This window comes from Astatotilapia calliptera, chromosome 9 (assembly GCF_900246225.1).
Source record: "Astatotilapia calliptera chromosome 9, fAstCal1.2, whole genome shotgun sequence".
Classification (NCBI taxonomy): domain Eukaryota; kingdom Metazoa; phylum Chordata; class Actinopteri; order Cichliformes; family Cichlidae; genus Astatotilapia; species Astatotilapia calliptera.
In genome coordinates this window covers 26,608,497-26,625,688 of record NC_039310.1, presented here as the reverse complement: position 1 = coordinate 26,625,688, position 17,192 = coordinate 26,608,497, and the positions used below count along the sequence as shown (strand labels likewise).

General features: G+C 44.1%; 1 protein-coding gene across 4 annotated transcripts in view; it reads left to right on the top strand.

Moving 5' to 3' along the window:
• Nucleotides 1-17,192, top strand: part of drosha (drosha ribonuclease III) — a 139,231-nt gene that overhangs the window by 21,379 nt on the left and 100,660 nt on the right. For all 4 annotated transcript variants that reach the window (XM_026180200.1, XM_026180202.1, XM_026180199.1 and 1 more), the window contains 4 exons: nt 938-1,107; nt 4,308-4,432; nt 8,826-8,925; nt 13,281-13,388. In XM_026180200.1, the coding sequence (XP_026035985.1) occupies nt 938-1,107; nt 4,308-4,432; nt 8,826-8,925; nt 13,281-13,388 (503 nt within the window). The remainder of the gene's footprint in view (nt 1-937; nt 1,108-4,307; nt 4,433-8,825; nt 8,926-13,280; nt 13,389-17,192) is intronic.

Below are 17,192 nucleotides of genomic sequence, written 5' to 3'. Positions count from 1 at the left end.
TCTGCGTGTCTGCCTGGTATTCATCTTTGATGCACATGATGGTGCTGGTGCACTATGATATTACCGCGGCGTTTGTCATGACAGCCGTGCCCACCTACTTTCTCTCCATCAAAAAACAATTTCTCTCCCAATTTAGTCGGCTACAAACACTTATCTGTCTCTTTTACAAAAGCGCCAGAAGACCCAATCCAGTGTTTCTGATGTGATCTGTAAAGGGGAAAGAGGCAGAGAGCAAACAGGGGAGTTACAGTGAGAGCACGATGACGGTGTGTTTGGAATTTAGAGTCGCCGGGTGTGCATTAGTCCTAATGCATCCCGGACTGAGAGGACAGTGGATTTTTTTTTTTTGGTTTGTGTCCATCTGAAATGGAGGTCAATCAATTTTGCATGAGTGTCTATTAAACTGCCTCTGTTTGACCTGCGTGATTGCACGCATGTGTTCAGCTGTATTTCTCTGCACATGCATATGTGTGTGTGCGGTGCCTCTCAGCTTATTTCTGATCTTGTAATTCAGGGCGGACTGTTATTATAAGCGTGTCATTATGTGCCTTCACGTATCGCGCGCCGTCCGACCTTGCATCAGCTCCCCTGCTCACCTGTGCACTTCCTGAACAGTGCCATTGTAATGCACGGGGACATTTTCACAGTATGTTTTCGCTGAATATTGGCTGAGAAACTGAGAGTTGGCAGAGGTGAGGCGGGTTAGATGTATAAAACAGAGAATATTCTCCAACAGCATTCTTGATTTTTATTTTTTTTTATACAACAACACATGGATGCTCGGAGAAACAGTTAACCTCCTATAACTGCAGTGAGGCTTTTACATTTTCCTTTTTTTTCCCATTAACTATAAATATCTGTTGAACTCTGTCTTCAGCTTCTATGCATACGTGGCTTTATTAATTTATTTCTTCTTTGTGTTTATGAAATGTCTCAGATGGCGGGAAGGAGGTGCTGTCAATGCATCAGGTGCTGCTCTACCTACTACGCAGCAGCAAGCCCCTGGTCCCTGAGGAGGAGATTGCAGATATGCTGCAGTGGGAGGAGCTGGCGTGGCAGAAGTACGCCGAGGAGTGCAAGGGCATGATCGTCACCAACCCGGGCATGGTGAGGCCCTCGGCTTCTTTGTTACGACACCGAGGTGGCTTTGTCTGACGTTTCAAGGACGTTTGCACGTCCCCTCAGACACTGCAGGAATGAGGCTGCTCCTGTTAGCCTGTGACACGAGCAGCCTCACCTTTTATGCCCAGGGCGTTTGTTGTCATCGGCACTATTACGGCAGGAAGGTTTTTATGTCGCAGTCAAAGTTGGTTAACCTTCTCGTGTGGCCCACATTATGAAGGAGGTACAGAAATTGTGTCTGGGTAAAGGTGAAGATGTCCTTGCTAGCAAGGATGTTGCATATGAGCAGTGAACGTGATTGTGTAACCTTTGGTGTGGGTGAGTTATTGAGTCAACTGCTGTTCCTGGCAGAACTGAATTGTTGCTGTCAGGCTTTCCATACCGTGGGTGTATAATGGTCTTCCATTGCTGCGCTCAACTTAAACGATTAGACCGCCAGTCAAACGAAGTGTATTAAGGAGGTCGTGTCTGGAGCTTTACCCTTTTTGAAGAAAACAGAGTTATCAGAGGCAAGGGTCAAAGCAATGGATCACAACACTCCCAGGAAGCTTTTTCCAATATTGGTGATTGTTTGGATGGCTGATTACAGCCACTTCATTCTCTCTGACCAAGCATGGTTTTAAAATATTTACAGCTCTAAGCCCAGCGCCTTAAGCTTTGATTAAATCACTGCCATTCCTGTGTGTTGTCTGTAAAACATGCTGGAAAATTAATATTTTAAACATGCCAATCACAAGTTCCCCGAGTCCAGGGCAGAGTTTCCAACAGGAAAGTTGTCATGCCCGGCGGCTGCGATTGGTCGGGGATGAGAGTTCAGTCAGTGTAGCGCTAGCAGCTGTGCACGTGCTCGGTGGGTGACGGGCGTGAACTCACCTCAGGGTGTTTATTTCCCACTTCCAGGTTAAAGATAAAATGACGAAGGCTCTACCAGCAGTGGTACATCGAATCAAGTTTAACCTTGTTGAGATGCAGCCATGAATAACTTGGCACTCTGGTTTAGTTAACATGTGCAGCCAATCAGCTGAGCAGGCAAAACATATGAACTCATAATACCCTTTGTTTTTTACACTTGCACTTTCTTCAGGCTGTTGCTTCTGGATTTATTTCTTTTTAATCTCCCGCTGTGAGGCCTGGCAAGGGTCAATTTAGGCCCGCCACTCTGTAGCAAGGAGGAGAGGGAGGAAAGAGAAGCTGAAGGCCTTATTATCCCAGATGTTTTGTAACAGCAGCCAAAACACACATTATGTCAGTTTATGAAATGCCTCCCACCTGAACATCTCAGATTTATCTTAAAAAAAATTCCCTGTTACGCACAATTTCAGGCTCCTGCTGTTATTAGTTTTCTCCAAAATGCTTTTCAAGGCATGGCAGTCGCATCTTTTTAGGAGCCATTTTCAATTTCATTATCTCGAAAACTACTTGCACTCGGTCATTCGAATGTTTTAGGGTAAATACCTGGTACTGTGGCTCTATGAATACGGACTCTCAGCAGTGTCAGCTTAACAGAGAATGATGGATGCTTTAAATTTGATCTCTGACAGCAAATTTAAAGGCCTGCAGAAACCACATTTTTGCAGGCAGGGGACTGATATTTGATTTACAGCTTCTCATAAACAAGGACCTAACTTTTTTTTCTTTTAAAACAGTCCAAATCTGCTGAATGATTTTGCAGATATTAAGTGTATAATATGGAAACTTCACTGTGATATTCCCCAGGAATGACACCATGAGCCAGCTCCACGTGAACTTTTTTAGAAAGAGCAAGATTGTGTTAATGTTATGCTCAAAATTTGTGATGTTTCTCTCTCGTTTTCCCCAGTATGAATTTTTGAAATACTCTTATGAGTGTAGCAGCCAATGAGCTGTGAGACCACATTCACAGAGCCATATAATCAGATATTTATCCTGAAAAACAGGAACAACCTAGCTTAAGTCGTCATGCATAATTACTTTAAGGAAGTGAATCTTTCCCCTCGACTTCTTTCAGATAAATCTGAGGTGGGAAGTTTCTGTTAAATCCAAAATAAAGTAACAGCGCAGTAAAATGGAGTATAATAAAAGAAAAGTGTTCAATGAAATAAAAGCAGCTTTAAAAATACTTAAATAGAACAAAATGGCTCAATCAATTATAAAAAAAAACAGAAGTGGGAAAGTTTGCTAAATGTAGTAGAGAACAAGCACAGCAAATAGCAGATGGCAATAAAGTGGCTCATTATACACACAGTTTAAACTGCAGCTAACATTGCAATTAAGTTGGAAAAATACACTGTAACCAGGCATTTTTATCAATAGATTAATTAAACCAAACCAGCGGCATTCTCATTTCCGTCAGTCACATAATTGATAGCAAACACAAGTGTTTTCTTGCAGGTATTTAAGTGTAAACCATACAGCGCTCCCTAATCAATAAAAATGTCCTTTCAGGGCTAAGTGGTGTAGGTCAGCCCGTCCGTACTCTCGCTCTGTGAAAAGCCCTCACCTGCTGCGTTACACCAAGGTCACATGCTGCTCCGAGTGAAAGCATCCGATGCCAATCACGCAAGGCTCCCCTGACGCCATCACCTTTCAATCTGTTACGGTGAATTAAAGCATAGGTGGTGGAGCTGAGGACACTAAATGGCCTAAGATCTGTGAATTAGCATTTACAGTGTATTTGTCGGGATTGTAAACAGGGCAATCACGCCGCCAATCAAACCTGATTATGTCGCTTTAACGGCACAATCAAAGTTGCCTGCCGACCTCTCGCTCTCTAATCAAAGTTTGCATGCAGGCGGCGACGGGCGGACGCGGCTAATGTCAAGGTGAGCGCAGGCCTCCAGCCATCTGCCATGCAGATCAGCGCTCCTTATGCCGCGGCCCCTTCCTCTGATCCCACCACACGCCTGACAGGCTAACTGTGATTTGGGAGTCGGCCGAGGACATGTTGCCTGTCAATCTCCTCCCCGATAAGAGCGTCAGAAGTTAGCTCGCCATCCCCGGCATCGCTTTATCATTGTTGCGCTCACGCTACGAGCACAATCTGGGCCTCATCTCATTATGCGCCTGTGACAGATGACCCTTGTTGGGTGGATTATTTTTTATTTCACATGCTGGCAGCAGGTGACTGATTGATGGTTGCCCGGTAGCTATGTAAATATGTTTCTCCTCGCTGTGCTGACTTCTTTGTTTTTCTCCCCCCCCCGCAGAAACCGAGCTCGGTGCGCATCGACCAACTGGACAGGGAGCAGTTCAACCCAGACGTCATCACTTTCCCCATCATCGTTCATTTTGGGATACGGCCCGCGCAGTTAAGCTACGCTGGAGACCCCCAGTAAGGCCGCCGACATGCACAGATAAATATCTTCCCCCGCTGCTCACCGGCCCCCTCGTTCCCACCGCTCCTCGTTCGTTCGGTGGCGAGAGAAGAACCGGCGGCGTTGCACGTCAAGGAAAGACGAGAGCAGCGTATGTCGAAGAGGAGGGGCGCTAGCTGAAGGGGAGGAAGAGGAAGAGAAAACGAGCGGCGTGACATTTTTACATGCGTCGTCACGGGTCCCGGGTTTCCGCTGGGTGCCTCCGCGGCGGGAGCTGGCGCGGTTTGTCTCGTGAATAGTAATGCAACATACACGCACCGGAGGGCTTGCAGTAGGGAATACTGTACTGTGCCGCTGCATAATTAACAAAAGCAGTGTATTAGATCATGTGAGCGGCAGTCTCTGAGGTGTTCAAAGAGATGCGACAACATCGCTAATCAAAAGTCGGCACACAACTCCTGCACTCTGATGCTAAATTTAAACCTGTGGCTTTCTTTTTTAACTCAAATGTCTGGTTTAAAGCGTAACAGTCAGGGGGAGGTGCGGGAGGAAAATGGTGGTGATGAAGATGCAAACAAGAGGATGATCATTAGGGAATCCATTTAGGCAGAACTAGTTTGCTTCTTCCCTCTGACTAATGTCCCCTCTCCCCTGCTGCCACGTTTTAGCAGTCTGTCCACTGAGCACTTTCATCCCCGTGCACCCTGCTGCCATGTCAAACTTCTCAAAGCGGCAGACAACGACAAATTTATGGATGAATTGGGACATCATTAGCCGATGCAGAAACGAGTAGTAAGAGACCAGCGGAAAGGATTTCCTACCACTGCTAATGATGCGTGTAGTGAGGGCAGGAGTCGGTGTTGATTGCGGCTGCAGCAATGCCACAGAGAGGGAGTCTTGGACACAGCAGCAGCATATATTAACTCGGGAGACTGAAGATGCTGTGTTGTCGTCTTCCCTCCGCGCCGACCGCTGGACACGTGCGCTCGGGGGCTGCCACTCGAGCTACCCCAGCTCGACCAATGAGGCAGGAGTGATGGCATGACAGAGGTCAGGAGATGTATAGAAAAGCAGGAGCGACACACACGGGGGAGAAGGGGTAAAAAACTATGCAGAGGAGGCGGAAGCCCTCTTTCAGAAAAGCCCTCAAACGTGCTGTCGGGTTCTCATGTCAGTCTCGCTGAATAACTACAACGCCGCCAGCGTGGCTCGAGTTTGAACCGAACGCCGTCACGTTCATGCCTCGCTGATGTACGGCTTCAGAGTGGCAGAGTCTCTTGTCACTCATGAGCCTGAAGCTGAGCTCATAATTTGCATACCGAGCCGTGATTGGGCCGTTTTCTCCTGACACTGACAGTGACACCGTACTGACACAGTGTTTCCATGCATCATTTTTCTTATCCGTGCCTGCGTAGCTCACTGCAGTTACATTTCACAGAACGCAAAAGCGGCTGTCTTTATTTTTAAATGGGTTTTCCAAACGTTTAAGGAGAATGGAAATAAAACGGTGCACAGTGTTTGATGAGGAAAGCAAAATGAAGTTGATTTGATGCTGTCAGGTCCTGTAATGCTGAAGGCTTCTCATTTTTCTCAGATGACTGGGAGTCAAGTCTTTGGTCTGAAAAGGCAAAGAGTGCAATGTAAAGACTAAAGCAACAGAAACGTAAAGAAATAAAGGAATTTATACACTTTCTTTACAATAAATGACCTTTTTTAAACACAAATATATAAAACTTATATTTTCCCCCATTAAAAGTTTTAATATTTACGATGTTTAATGGATTAAAATTGTCTACTTTTATTTTTTTTGATTTAACCATGGAGCAGCTTCATGCATTGGGAGCCTTGAGCTTGTTTCATGGCTTCATTAGCTGTCTGGTCGCCACTTATTTTACAGAGCATTTGAATCACCTGTTGAGATGAACCATTGATTTCAGTAAGATTGTTGATCTTTTCTTTTAAATGCAGCTTTCTTTTTGTTGGCACTCTGACACTCTTCTGGTGTCTCATCTTTGGCTCTTTCTCGCTTTTCAAAGAAGCTCTTCAGCGACAGGGTTAGTTTGTAGACTTACTGATGCATGGAGGGAAAAAAATCGGACTGAGATACTGTAAGTGCGGGCAGAACGGCTTGAAAAGACAATCGGTTTAACGCAAAAGTTGAAATGAGATGCAGCATGTGAAAACCAGGCTAAAATAATACATTTTTTAAATTGTTTTCATGTTTCTGTAAATAGTTTTGTTATTTTTCTATGAATTTAGATTATTTTGGTTTAGCACATAGTCACCTATAACAGGTTGTTTGGCTAAAGAAGGAAAAGTTACTAATGGATGAATTATACTTCAGCGGGAAATCTACGTTACAACGTAGTCGGAAACTATTCTTGACTCTAACCTAACCGTAACCTGATGTGGAACTTCCGAAATATAAGAAATTATGACCAAACAAATAACATGTATAAAAACCTGCAGACCAGCGCGTTTGACAAGATCGAGAGAAGAGAATCATAAAGCTACTGCATCCAGCTGTAAGCTGCAGTCATGCTGCTTTCTCCTTTTTCTCCATCACCTCACACACACACGAACGTCAGCATGTGAAGTAAAATAATAAACTTAAACTGTTTACAATCATCTGTGCACCCTTAGCCAAGTGTCCCTCTAGCTTCTACCCTAAGTCTTTCTGACTGAATAAAGCTTTGTCTTATCTCAGCTTTTCAGTCATGTCAAACTCCTTAAAAACAGTTAAAAAAAACCAAAATGTATAAATAAATCTGTTGGTGTATCAGGTGTAAAATCCCTCCAAACTGCTGCTGCTGTGCTGCTAACTTCCTCCTATATAGTGCTCCTACTAGCTGCTGCAGTCCTGGAAACAAAGAGGCAAACACAGTTAAATGGATCAGTTTGTGTGGATGGTTTATTGAGTAAGGATCGGACTAATATCTGATCAATGCGTCCCTATCGTTGTGTCTTATCTGCACCTTAAAGCGCTCTGGAGCGTATTTACAAACCAGAAGAGACAGTCGTCCCACTCTGGGCCTTCGTAAAAGGGGTGTGGACAGCTGCTCCACCATGCAGCACCCAGATACAGAGACGGTGGTGTTAGGCCAATATTACAAGTATTGTACTTCATCATTGTAGTGGGTATATGAAAGAGCAAAGTAAACATAAAAGTCACTTTTCACTTCCCAGATTTTTCCACACTGTTCTTAAAATTCCACTGTGGAATTTTGAAGCCGGAAAGCTGTGTTTGAATGCCAAAGCGCCATTACTGTAACAGATAGATGAAGCCAGCAGTGGTCTACATTTGAAAAGGGCTGGAGATGGGGGAGGAAGGGGAGGGGGCGGTTGAAGAGAAAGAAAGAGGCAGCATATGCTAATGAAAGCATGTGCAGGGAATGGCGAGAGCCGCGGCAGCGCTACCCTGAGAGCACACAGCAGATCTGTGGAAAGGTCATTGGAGCGGATTGGGGACGAGGGGGCCTCCCAGGCTGGATAGACTCTCTCTCTCTCTCCATCTCACTCTCCCTTTCTTCCTCTCCGTCTCTCGTCCGAGCGGGGCTTCTGTGCGGAGGTGCTGGTGAGCTGATAATCGGGGCGGTAAAGCCGCCTCATTCCCTCGTCTCAGTCTCTAATGAAGTCCCCGCTATTAAAGCTCTATAATTCTTCTGTTCCACAGTATACCCCCCACCCCATCACCACCACCTCCCTCCTCATCCTCCACCCTTCCTTCCTTCCTCCTCTCTCTCCCTCACTCCTTCTGTCATTTTATGCCACTCTCCCTGTCAGCGCGCCATCCTGTCCCCCAAGCCCCTCCATCCCACCAATCATAATTGAATAACTCTGGGTAAATGAGGAGAAAGTCTCCTGAATGGGAGCAGAACGGTCACACCCGGCCCTTGGTGCATCAATCAGGGGGTCTGATTGAAAAGAGAGGGAGAGAGGAAGCGAGAGAGAGGGGGGAGGTGGTTGGTATCATGGCTACATGTCACCTTGCCGATAACTCCGTGCCTCTTTTCAGATGCAAATGAGAAGAAAGACAATAGAGTTTTATAGAAAATGAGAATGAGGTTGCGAGATAACTCGAGCCAGTGTCACGTCTGTTCCCTTTTTTTTTTTTCGTTCTTTTTTACGACGTGAGCAGAAAATTGTGAGTATCTGTGTGTGTGTGTGTGTGTGTGAACTTCTGCCCACAGCTCAAACAGTGGACATCTGAAACACTGACTCTTCTGTGTCCACTGCCCCTCACACACAAGCAGCTGATGCAACAGTGGCTGCTGGCTGCTGTTAAATTATGTTTGATATCAGGCAAGCTTCAAATGAAATATTGATGTGTTGTTGCAAAGGATGGAAACAGAGAGTGAAAGAGCGAGGGTGGACTTGTCAGCATGTCACCTCCTTATTTACCGTCCGCAGGTATCAGAAGCTGTGGAAGAGCTACGTGAAACTACGCCACCTGCTGGCCAACAGCCCCAAGGTCAGGCAGATCGACAAGCAGAAGATGACACAGAGAGAGGTGGGTGAAAGAAAACAAAACCGCCTTTGATATGTATTTTTTTGTTTCTTTTCTCACACTCATAATTTATCAGTAGAAGGCGCTTTCAGTGGAAGCGCGTGTCCTGGAGATATGAAAGGTGCTGCTGCAACACTGGCGCTCTTACTCTCTCTGCAGAAGTAAGAGATTCGCAGATATTAATTACAAAAACAAAACTATTACCATTGCTATTATTCCTGCTGTGCGCACTGATTCAAAAGCTGCTTATCGGAAACTCCCTGCCAGTACTCGCCGTTATTGCGGTAACAAAGATGCTATTTCACTCAACAAAAGTGAGATGTTCAAAACTTACAAAGGCAGCAATATTTGATTCTTTTTGTTAGTTTTTTTTGTTGTTGTTGTTAAGAAAACGTAGCCACACTTTGTTGCATTTAATGCTTTTTTTTTTGTAGCAGAGGTAATTTTCTACACATTAATACCTGGAGTTTTTCAAATTATGTTATTTTTGTGTGTGAATATCAGACTTAAAGTGGTTGCTTTTACTTAAAGCGTAACTTTACCGCTGATTAAACAGTCCAATTGTCCAGCCAACGCGAGGATATTTAGTCATTTTTTATTGTTAAACTATTATTTTGGCCATTTCAACCTTTTTCATAGTTTCTGATATTTTTTCTTATGTTGCTAAAGTTTTGCACTGTCGAACGATGGTGCACTGAAGAACAGAGCAACATTAAAAGTTTGCACTATATTACTACCTTTCTCACTCTTCGCACCTTCTCTTCCACTTTATCTGTTTTAACTCCTTTGTCTTTATTTTGACGACTCACATTTGTTTTATTTAATTCAGTCAGGTGACCAGATCACCTGGGCTCTAGCATGCCTCTGTGCATACAGACCATTGAAGCGTCCCATCCTAATGCACTTCCTGTGTTCTGGGCTAAAATTCAACTTTTCTGCAGTCTGAGTCTCACGAGTCGAGGTATTATCGGTGCACCTGAATATTGTTTTATGACAGATGTGAAAAATGCGACGCCACCCTTTAATGCATAATTTAGTTGATTTTTACTGCTCAAAATAAAACGCCTGTAACTGCGCTCTCGAGTTGACTGTGAAGGTCAAACCTCCACCTGGGAGCAGGAGTGGAAAAGGTTTAGGTTTAGTGAAGTAATAACCGTGTAGCCACGGGGATTCATGGGGTGGTGGTGCTGTGTGAGAGTGTGTGGGGCCTGGGCAAGCCGAGAACAAGCACCTTGCCACACTGCATCCTTCTCACAACTTCTCTACAGCAGACACAGCTTCTCCTCTAATTCTTTGAGTGTGCTGCAGATCCAGCCTCTTCCTTTGGACTGTTTGATACACTCTGGACCAATAATGAGCGAGAACTCGGAGCTCAATTAGCTCGTTTCCCAGGTAGCTCGGCAAAGCTCCCCGGCTAACAGGCCCTGACAATCCCACTGTCAACCTGCACTGGAGCAATTAGTGAACCCAAACAGTGGATCCATCATGCTCCTCCAGCAGCATTAGCCATGTCAGTGTCTCCTCACTGCAGTGGCAGTGTGGCACCGCTATTTACTTAATGCCCGAGGGAACACTGAAGCTTCCTCTGTAAATGGTCGTTCACTGACAGACTAAATGTCTGCTCATCTGATAGGCATTTTAAGAAGCACCCTGTCAGAGGTGTTGTGCGCCTCAGACGGGCCCTTTGATACTTCCGCACTCCCCCTGAAGTCCGCAGAGCTCCGGGGAGAGCAGAGGTGTGGCAAAAACTGGCCTACACACCCTGGCTCACGCCTCTGCGCCCCCTCTGCATCTCATGCTGAGAGCACAGAGAGGTAGGGGGGGAGGGGTGTGTGTGTGTGTGTGTGTGTGTGTGTGTGTGTGTGTGTGTGTGTGTGTGTCTGGCTGGCTGGCTGGCTGGCTGGCTGTGTTGCCCAGATGGACTTTGTGGCATCCCCTTAGCCAAACCACTGACCGGTCCTCAAAACCATTCACACAACAACGCTGTCGTATTTTTTTGCAGTGATTGTTTGCAATATAAATAAAGTTTTTGGTTAAAATTGTTCCCAACATAGAGCGAATAGGTGAAGTGTGTTATAAGATATTATTTGTCTCTGTATTAGAAATGAAAGAAAATGAAATACAGAACTGTGCTACTTTATTATCTCATATCTCTAATTTGAATAAGTATTCAGCCCCGAGTCAGTGCTTTGACAGTGGATTCAGCTTCGAGTCTTCTCTATCAGCTCGGCGTATGTGGATTTGGGGATTTGCTCCGATTCTTCTTTTGCAGCATCTTCGCAAAGCTATCTTAAACTCACTCCACAGATTTTTCTGTTTTCGAGTCTGAGCTTCAGCTCGGCCACACAAGAACTTAACGCTCTCTTTCCTCAGTACGTTTCAGCATCGACAGGGATGTGCTCTTAAGGATGTCTCTACCCAGTTTTCAGACTGCGGCTCTCTTTACTTTATTCTTTTGGTTCTTTAAAATGGACCTGCTATGTTTTTGCCTTATTTTCTGTCATGCATATATATATTGCTACATTGTTGGATGCTAAAATTAAACATGACTGAGGTTTCAAATAAAGAGGTCAGTGCATGTCAAAGTAATCCCTGTGGGCCAAAAGCTCAGGCATCAGACTGCTCTAAACACACCGTTTCAGACAGTAAATCACCCTTTAGATTATATCTTGTTTGGATTATTTGGATTATGGGTTAAGTACATTGAACCTCTGTAGAAACAGAGATTTTACCCAGAAGAACAGGCACCAATCATCGAACGTAACATTAGGTTAGACTGCAAAATTCAGCCTGTGATGGTGGCACATCAGCTGATCTCATTACCATAGCATTATGATGTCTCTGCAAACCAGCTTGCAACCCACCCTTAACCTTTGCTACTGCTAGTCATGTTATTTTTGACTCAATAGTATCTGCTGTGCTCTGTTCTGTATTGGGCAGTCTTCCTTCTCCCCCCCCCACCTCATCTGGCTTCTTGCTCCGCATACCCACAGGTGGAACACAACAAGACCATAAACGTGGGGTAATTACTGTAGTGGTCTGGACTAAAGAAGGTAGCACAGCAAAGTTTAATAAAGAATCACTGGTATTCATTATCAGCATTCCTGCACATCTTATGGAAATTAGGGCATCAGCTCTAGCAAATCATATGCTGGATGACCTAAAATTGCAAAAGCTTTAATCTTCCTGCTTTGTACTGGAAACAGTATGGTAGGAATAAGCTACAGGGCCCTAAATGAACCAGCAAAAGCTGAAGTAAATGGTGCACACAAGCTACGGATGTGCACTTGCCTTCCACAGTCATTGAATTTCAGACAGTGTCTTTGGTGTTTGACCTCAGCCTGTTCCAAAAACACAAACACTCTTCACAGCAGAAGAGTATGATGATAAAAGTCAAATGTGCCATGACTCGTCTCTTTGACCAGCAGAAAGTTACGTGTCATCTCCTTCCCACACTGGTTAATTATTTACTTTTTGTGCTTCTCGCTCAAATTTTCGTCCTGCAAAAATGAAGCATTTACATATCATTCGCACTTCTCTGTGATTACTGCTTTCCATATACAGTGGTTGGCTGTCCATGGAAAGTGTGTGTGTGTGTGTGTGGTTGCACATGCACTTGTGCGCGTGGGTGACGGTGTTCACTTTGATGCACAGTTCAAAGTAGGATGGCATTATTTATTCATGCCTTTGTTGTTCTTATTTCCTCTGCGAGTCGAAAATTCCTGGCGTTCCATTTTAGGCAGATCACGGCTAACTCAGACAGAGTCGATAGCGTCTCCGCTGAATGAAACACATGCATGCGCACGCACATTTAGGAGGTGCTGTCTGTCAATACGTCTTCCATCTTGGTTGTTATTTGTAGGACCTCTTATCTCAGACTCAAACTCTCCTTTTACTCTGCTGAATCTGCTGTAGGGCTGACATGTTTGTCTGTTTGTGTGTCTGTAATGATTCCTGGTGTTGCTGATGGAGGTACCTCTAGGCTCTGGTGTGGTGGGCCTAATGGGCAGGCAGGTGCCTCAGCTCTTGGTTGCAGCGACTGAAGCCTCATCATCAGCTTTCTTACACCCAGGAGCACCACAACCACCACTCCCCACAGCCATGCTGACCTATGGCAGCGCCTCAATTAGCTAGAACCAGCAAAGCTGTCACTTCTCCTCTTGCTGCTGTCTGCTGCTATGCTATATGTGTATCCTGCCATGGAGGTTTCAGATTATTACATGTGCTAGCCTATCTGTTGGAAAAGCAAGAGTCAAAGAAAGGGGGGAGCGAGGGTGGGGTGAGGTTTTGAGGATGGGAGCTGTCCCCGTAGGCTGTGCTCCAGTGGATCAATAATTGACTGGCTGGTTGTTTGGCAGGAAGCTCTTCAGAAGATCCGTCAGAAGAACACGATGCGCCGAGAGGTCACAGTGGAGCTCAGCAGTCAGGGCTTCTGGAAGACTGGCATCCGCTCCGACGTCTGTCAGGTAACGCCACTCAATTGTATGCATGCACATACAGCGCCGATTCCATGGATCGAACAAACGAATGTACACATTGTTTCACAGTTACATAACAATGAAGCATAACACCCTGGTGCTTTTAAAAGTAAAGAGATTCAAAACATCCTTTAATGCACTCCAGAGAGACAAGTATAAACAATCTTTTAAAACAAAGATTTATATATATATATATTTCTAACAAGACTGAATAGAATACTAAATAAAGATTATTTCAATTACAGACTTTTTTTTTTTTTTTAAATTCTATAGTAAAGAGAAAAAACCCCATTTACCTTAAATTCAAAAAAATCCCCAAATTCAAGAAGCTGAAAGCACAGAGTGTGGAGCATTTTCATTCAAGAATGAAAGAATCAACTTTGTAAGTGGACTGGTTTTTATATAGCGCTTTTCTCAAGCATTAGAATCCCTTTTACTGGAAGCCACAATCACCCATACAGTGCTTTATTCTGTGCCTTTAAACACTTTGTACCTATCAAATAAATGCACACTCACGCACTGATGGATGCATCAGGGTCCATTTGAAATTTGGTTTGTTGCCCAAGGATCTGCAGACTGGTGGAACCAGGAATCAAACCACAGCTACTTATAACACTTGTTGCTGACTGACACGGAAAAGCAAGGCAGCTAAATCCTACCCATCATTGTCAAATTAAATAGACAATAATGCTTTAGTATTCTTGGAGTTTTGACTGTACTATAGACAGCTTTAATAGCAGGGAGGGCAGGTTTATAGGCAAAAACATATTAATGACTGTACTTAGACATGGAAGAGAAGGAGAACTGCGAAGTTATCAGTTAATACTATTAGGGTTGGTTAGCAAGGTGCATTCACAGACTATACAGATACAGCTACTGGCACTAGCTTCAGTTAATATGCAAAGGAAATACGCAACATTTATCCATCAAAACTGGTGTGCATCCTTCTTGGATGGTTTCTTAGTACAACTAGCCACACACCAAGTCATACAATCTGTCAAATAATCGGATTAACATGATCAGAAATGGCAAATAGATCTGTGACGCTACATGGTACAGGTTAGAGTGGACCCAAATCATTTTTTTTGTAGCAGGCACTGTTTTATGCCTGCTCTATAGGCAGAGTATTTTAACGTGGGATTCTACTTTGCATTGTTTTCGTCTCTATGGACTGTTTTCCTCTGTAATTACATGTTTTTTAGTGCCACCTTCTGAGTTTAGCTACAGTTTAGCTAACGTTTGTCTAAATCTTGTCTACGTTATATCTGTTAACAATGTAAGTGCAATAGTTTCAGGGTACAAAGTTAAATGCTCGCTTTGTATGCTCGTGGCAGTTGGCTGCCCCTCCCTGAGTTTAGTTAAACACGAGGTCTCTTCCTGTTAAAAGGGAGTTCTTCCTTCTCACTGTCGCCGACTCCTTGTTATTTACCCTGCAACGTGAAGCCACTTAAAGCAGCTGCTGTTGTGCATTGGCTGTGTATAAATAAAACTGAATTTGTATTTAAAACCAAAAAGCAAACATAGTCACTAGAAGTTGGACACATGCACATATTGCAGTGGCTCCACTCAGACGGACACGTCCACTGCACAGCCACAGCCGCACACCCTTCTCTTCTTTCCACACATTGCGTCACTTCTCCATTCAAGTGTCAAAATCTGTGTAGGCAAAGCGTACTCCCACAGAGCCGCAGCGGTAGCCATACCTTTCATTAAGTAACGACTCCGACTGGACAGCTTATTTATATGCCACTTGACTGTCACTCGGCATTTCATGCACTTTTAACAGCAAAAAAATATATTTAGGATGGATTCTTATTTTTATCGTAACTGTAGCTCATTTTCTAGGAAGCGGAGCAGCATGTTCAACTTGCACTTGGATGTGTGCACGCGATTTCGAACGGGCAGAACTAATGAGACTTGAACCATAACCCTGAATGTGTAAGCAGCGCGCTGTGCCCACTGAAACAGAGCGCTTCGTGTGCTCATGCACTACATTGATAGTCAGTGTAATGATATAGCTAAGTCTGTTTGAGTGCATTTTTTATTTATTGTCTATTCTAGGATCTTTTTTGTCTTAAACTTCTTACTGAAAAGATAATTGGCATCAGCGTAGCACGTATTATTCTCTCGGCACACCCACTATCAATGTAGTGCAGTGAAAGTATCCTACAGCTGATGCTGCTGCTCACATTTGGAGAGGAATGACAGAATGTTCTAGCCGTGCAAGCCAGACCTCTCTTACAGCAAGGTCTAGCAAAGAAGAATCCGATCCATAATTGCTGTCCAATTATATTTGCTTCAAGCTGTACCGCTACGACTAATTGCTTCATGAATAATTTCAGTCCGAACTGCAGCGGTACAGTCTACACAACATGTGACACAGACAATAGATAGCTGCAAAACTGACCCATAGTTTCTCGATTTTAAAAGCAGACTTCGTCTTTTTTTTTTTTTTTTTTTCCGGAGCAAAATCAACCCCCTTGTTACAAACATCGTTCGGCAACACCAAGGTTGTTTCACTTGAAAGGCTCTGTCAAGGACCGGGCTGCACATCGGGGGCAGAGATGGGACTTATTTATTCATCACAATTTTATTTTATGTTCATATTTTTTATTTTATTTTTTTTTTATTCACTGCCTTTTTTCTCACTCTCTTGTTTTCTGTTCTTTTTGGCTCCCTGATCACATTTATGTTCAGTCAGACAGTCAAAAACATTTCAAAGGGAAGTCTGTTTTTCTTTTTCTACAGTGGAGAGAATAAGTGTGGGCGGGTCTATGTTTTCTGCAGCAATTACTTAGTGTATATATATATATATATATATATTAATCCACCTACTTATAAATTATATAACTAAGGCAAAGCATGGAGAAATACAACTGTATCAGCTGTGTTAGGGGTAGGTAATAAAGCTCGCCTGCAAAGGTGAATTTCTGCAGTAGTTTACGTTGCACAATATATACAGCCTAATAAAATCTGTGGAAGCACTGTAAACCAGAGGCCTTTCACTCACATCACACATGGCTCAATGTGCATCAAAATAAATGAGCCTATCAACGAAAAGAAACAGGAAGCATAGGTGGTTAGACAGCGGTTAGCGCTGTCGCCTCACAGCAGTCCCGGTTTGCAGTGTTCTCCCTGTACATGCCAAGACACGCTGTTCAATTCATAATTCTCAATGTATTCTCTCTGCTTTCTGCCTCACTAGCCAAGTTGCTGTTAATTTAACAAAATTGTTATTTAATGATTAATTAAGTAGCTCTACCGGCTGTGATTCAGGAGGTAGAGGGGGTCATCTGCTAATCAGAAGACTAGTTGGTTACTCAGCTCCTCCAGACCACATGTTGAAGCGTCTTTGGGCAAGACGGTGAAACGCAAATTGGTCGTGATGCATCCGTCAGAGAAAAGCCAAAATGTGCTGGGTTTGAATTTAGCCCTTGAGTGGGTGCTCTGGCTTCCTCACACAGTCCAAAGAGATGCACGATAGGGTTGCTGACTCTGTGTTAGTCCCGTGATGGCGACTCTTCCAGGGTCTACCTAGGCTCATGCACTGTGAAAGCTGGGTTAGTCTCCACCCAACCAGCTCCAGCTCTGCCGTCTTGCACTGTAGCTTCTGATGGTAGTCCTTCAGATCTGCATTTCTCCACCCACCGTAGGTTCTGATTGGATTGCGCAAACAGCAGATCACAAAAGCGAGAGCTGTAGTCCAAGACGCTAAAGTAGAAACAAAAGCTGGAAAAGAGCATGTCTAGCATGGAGTTATCCTTTTGTAAATCGATAATAGGTGGTATAAAT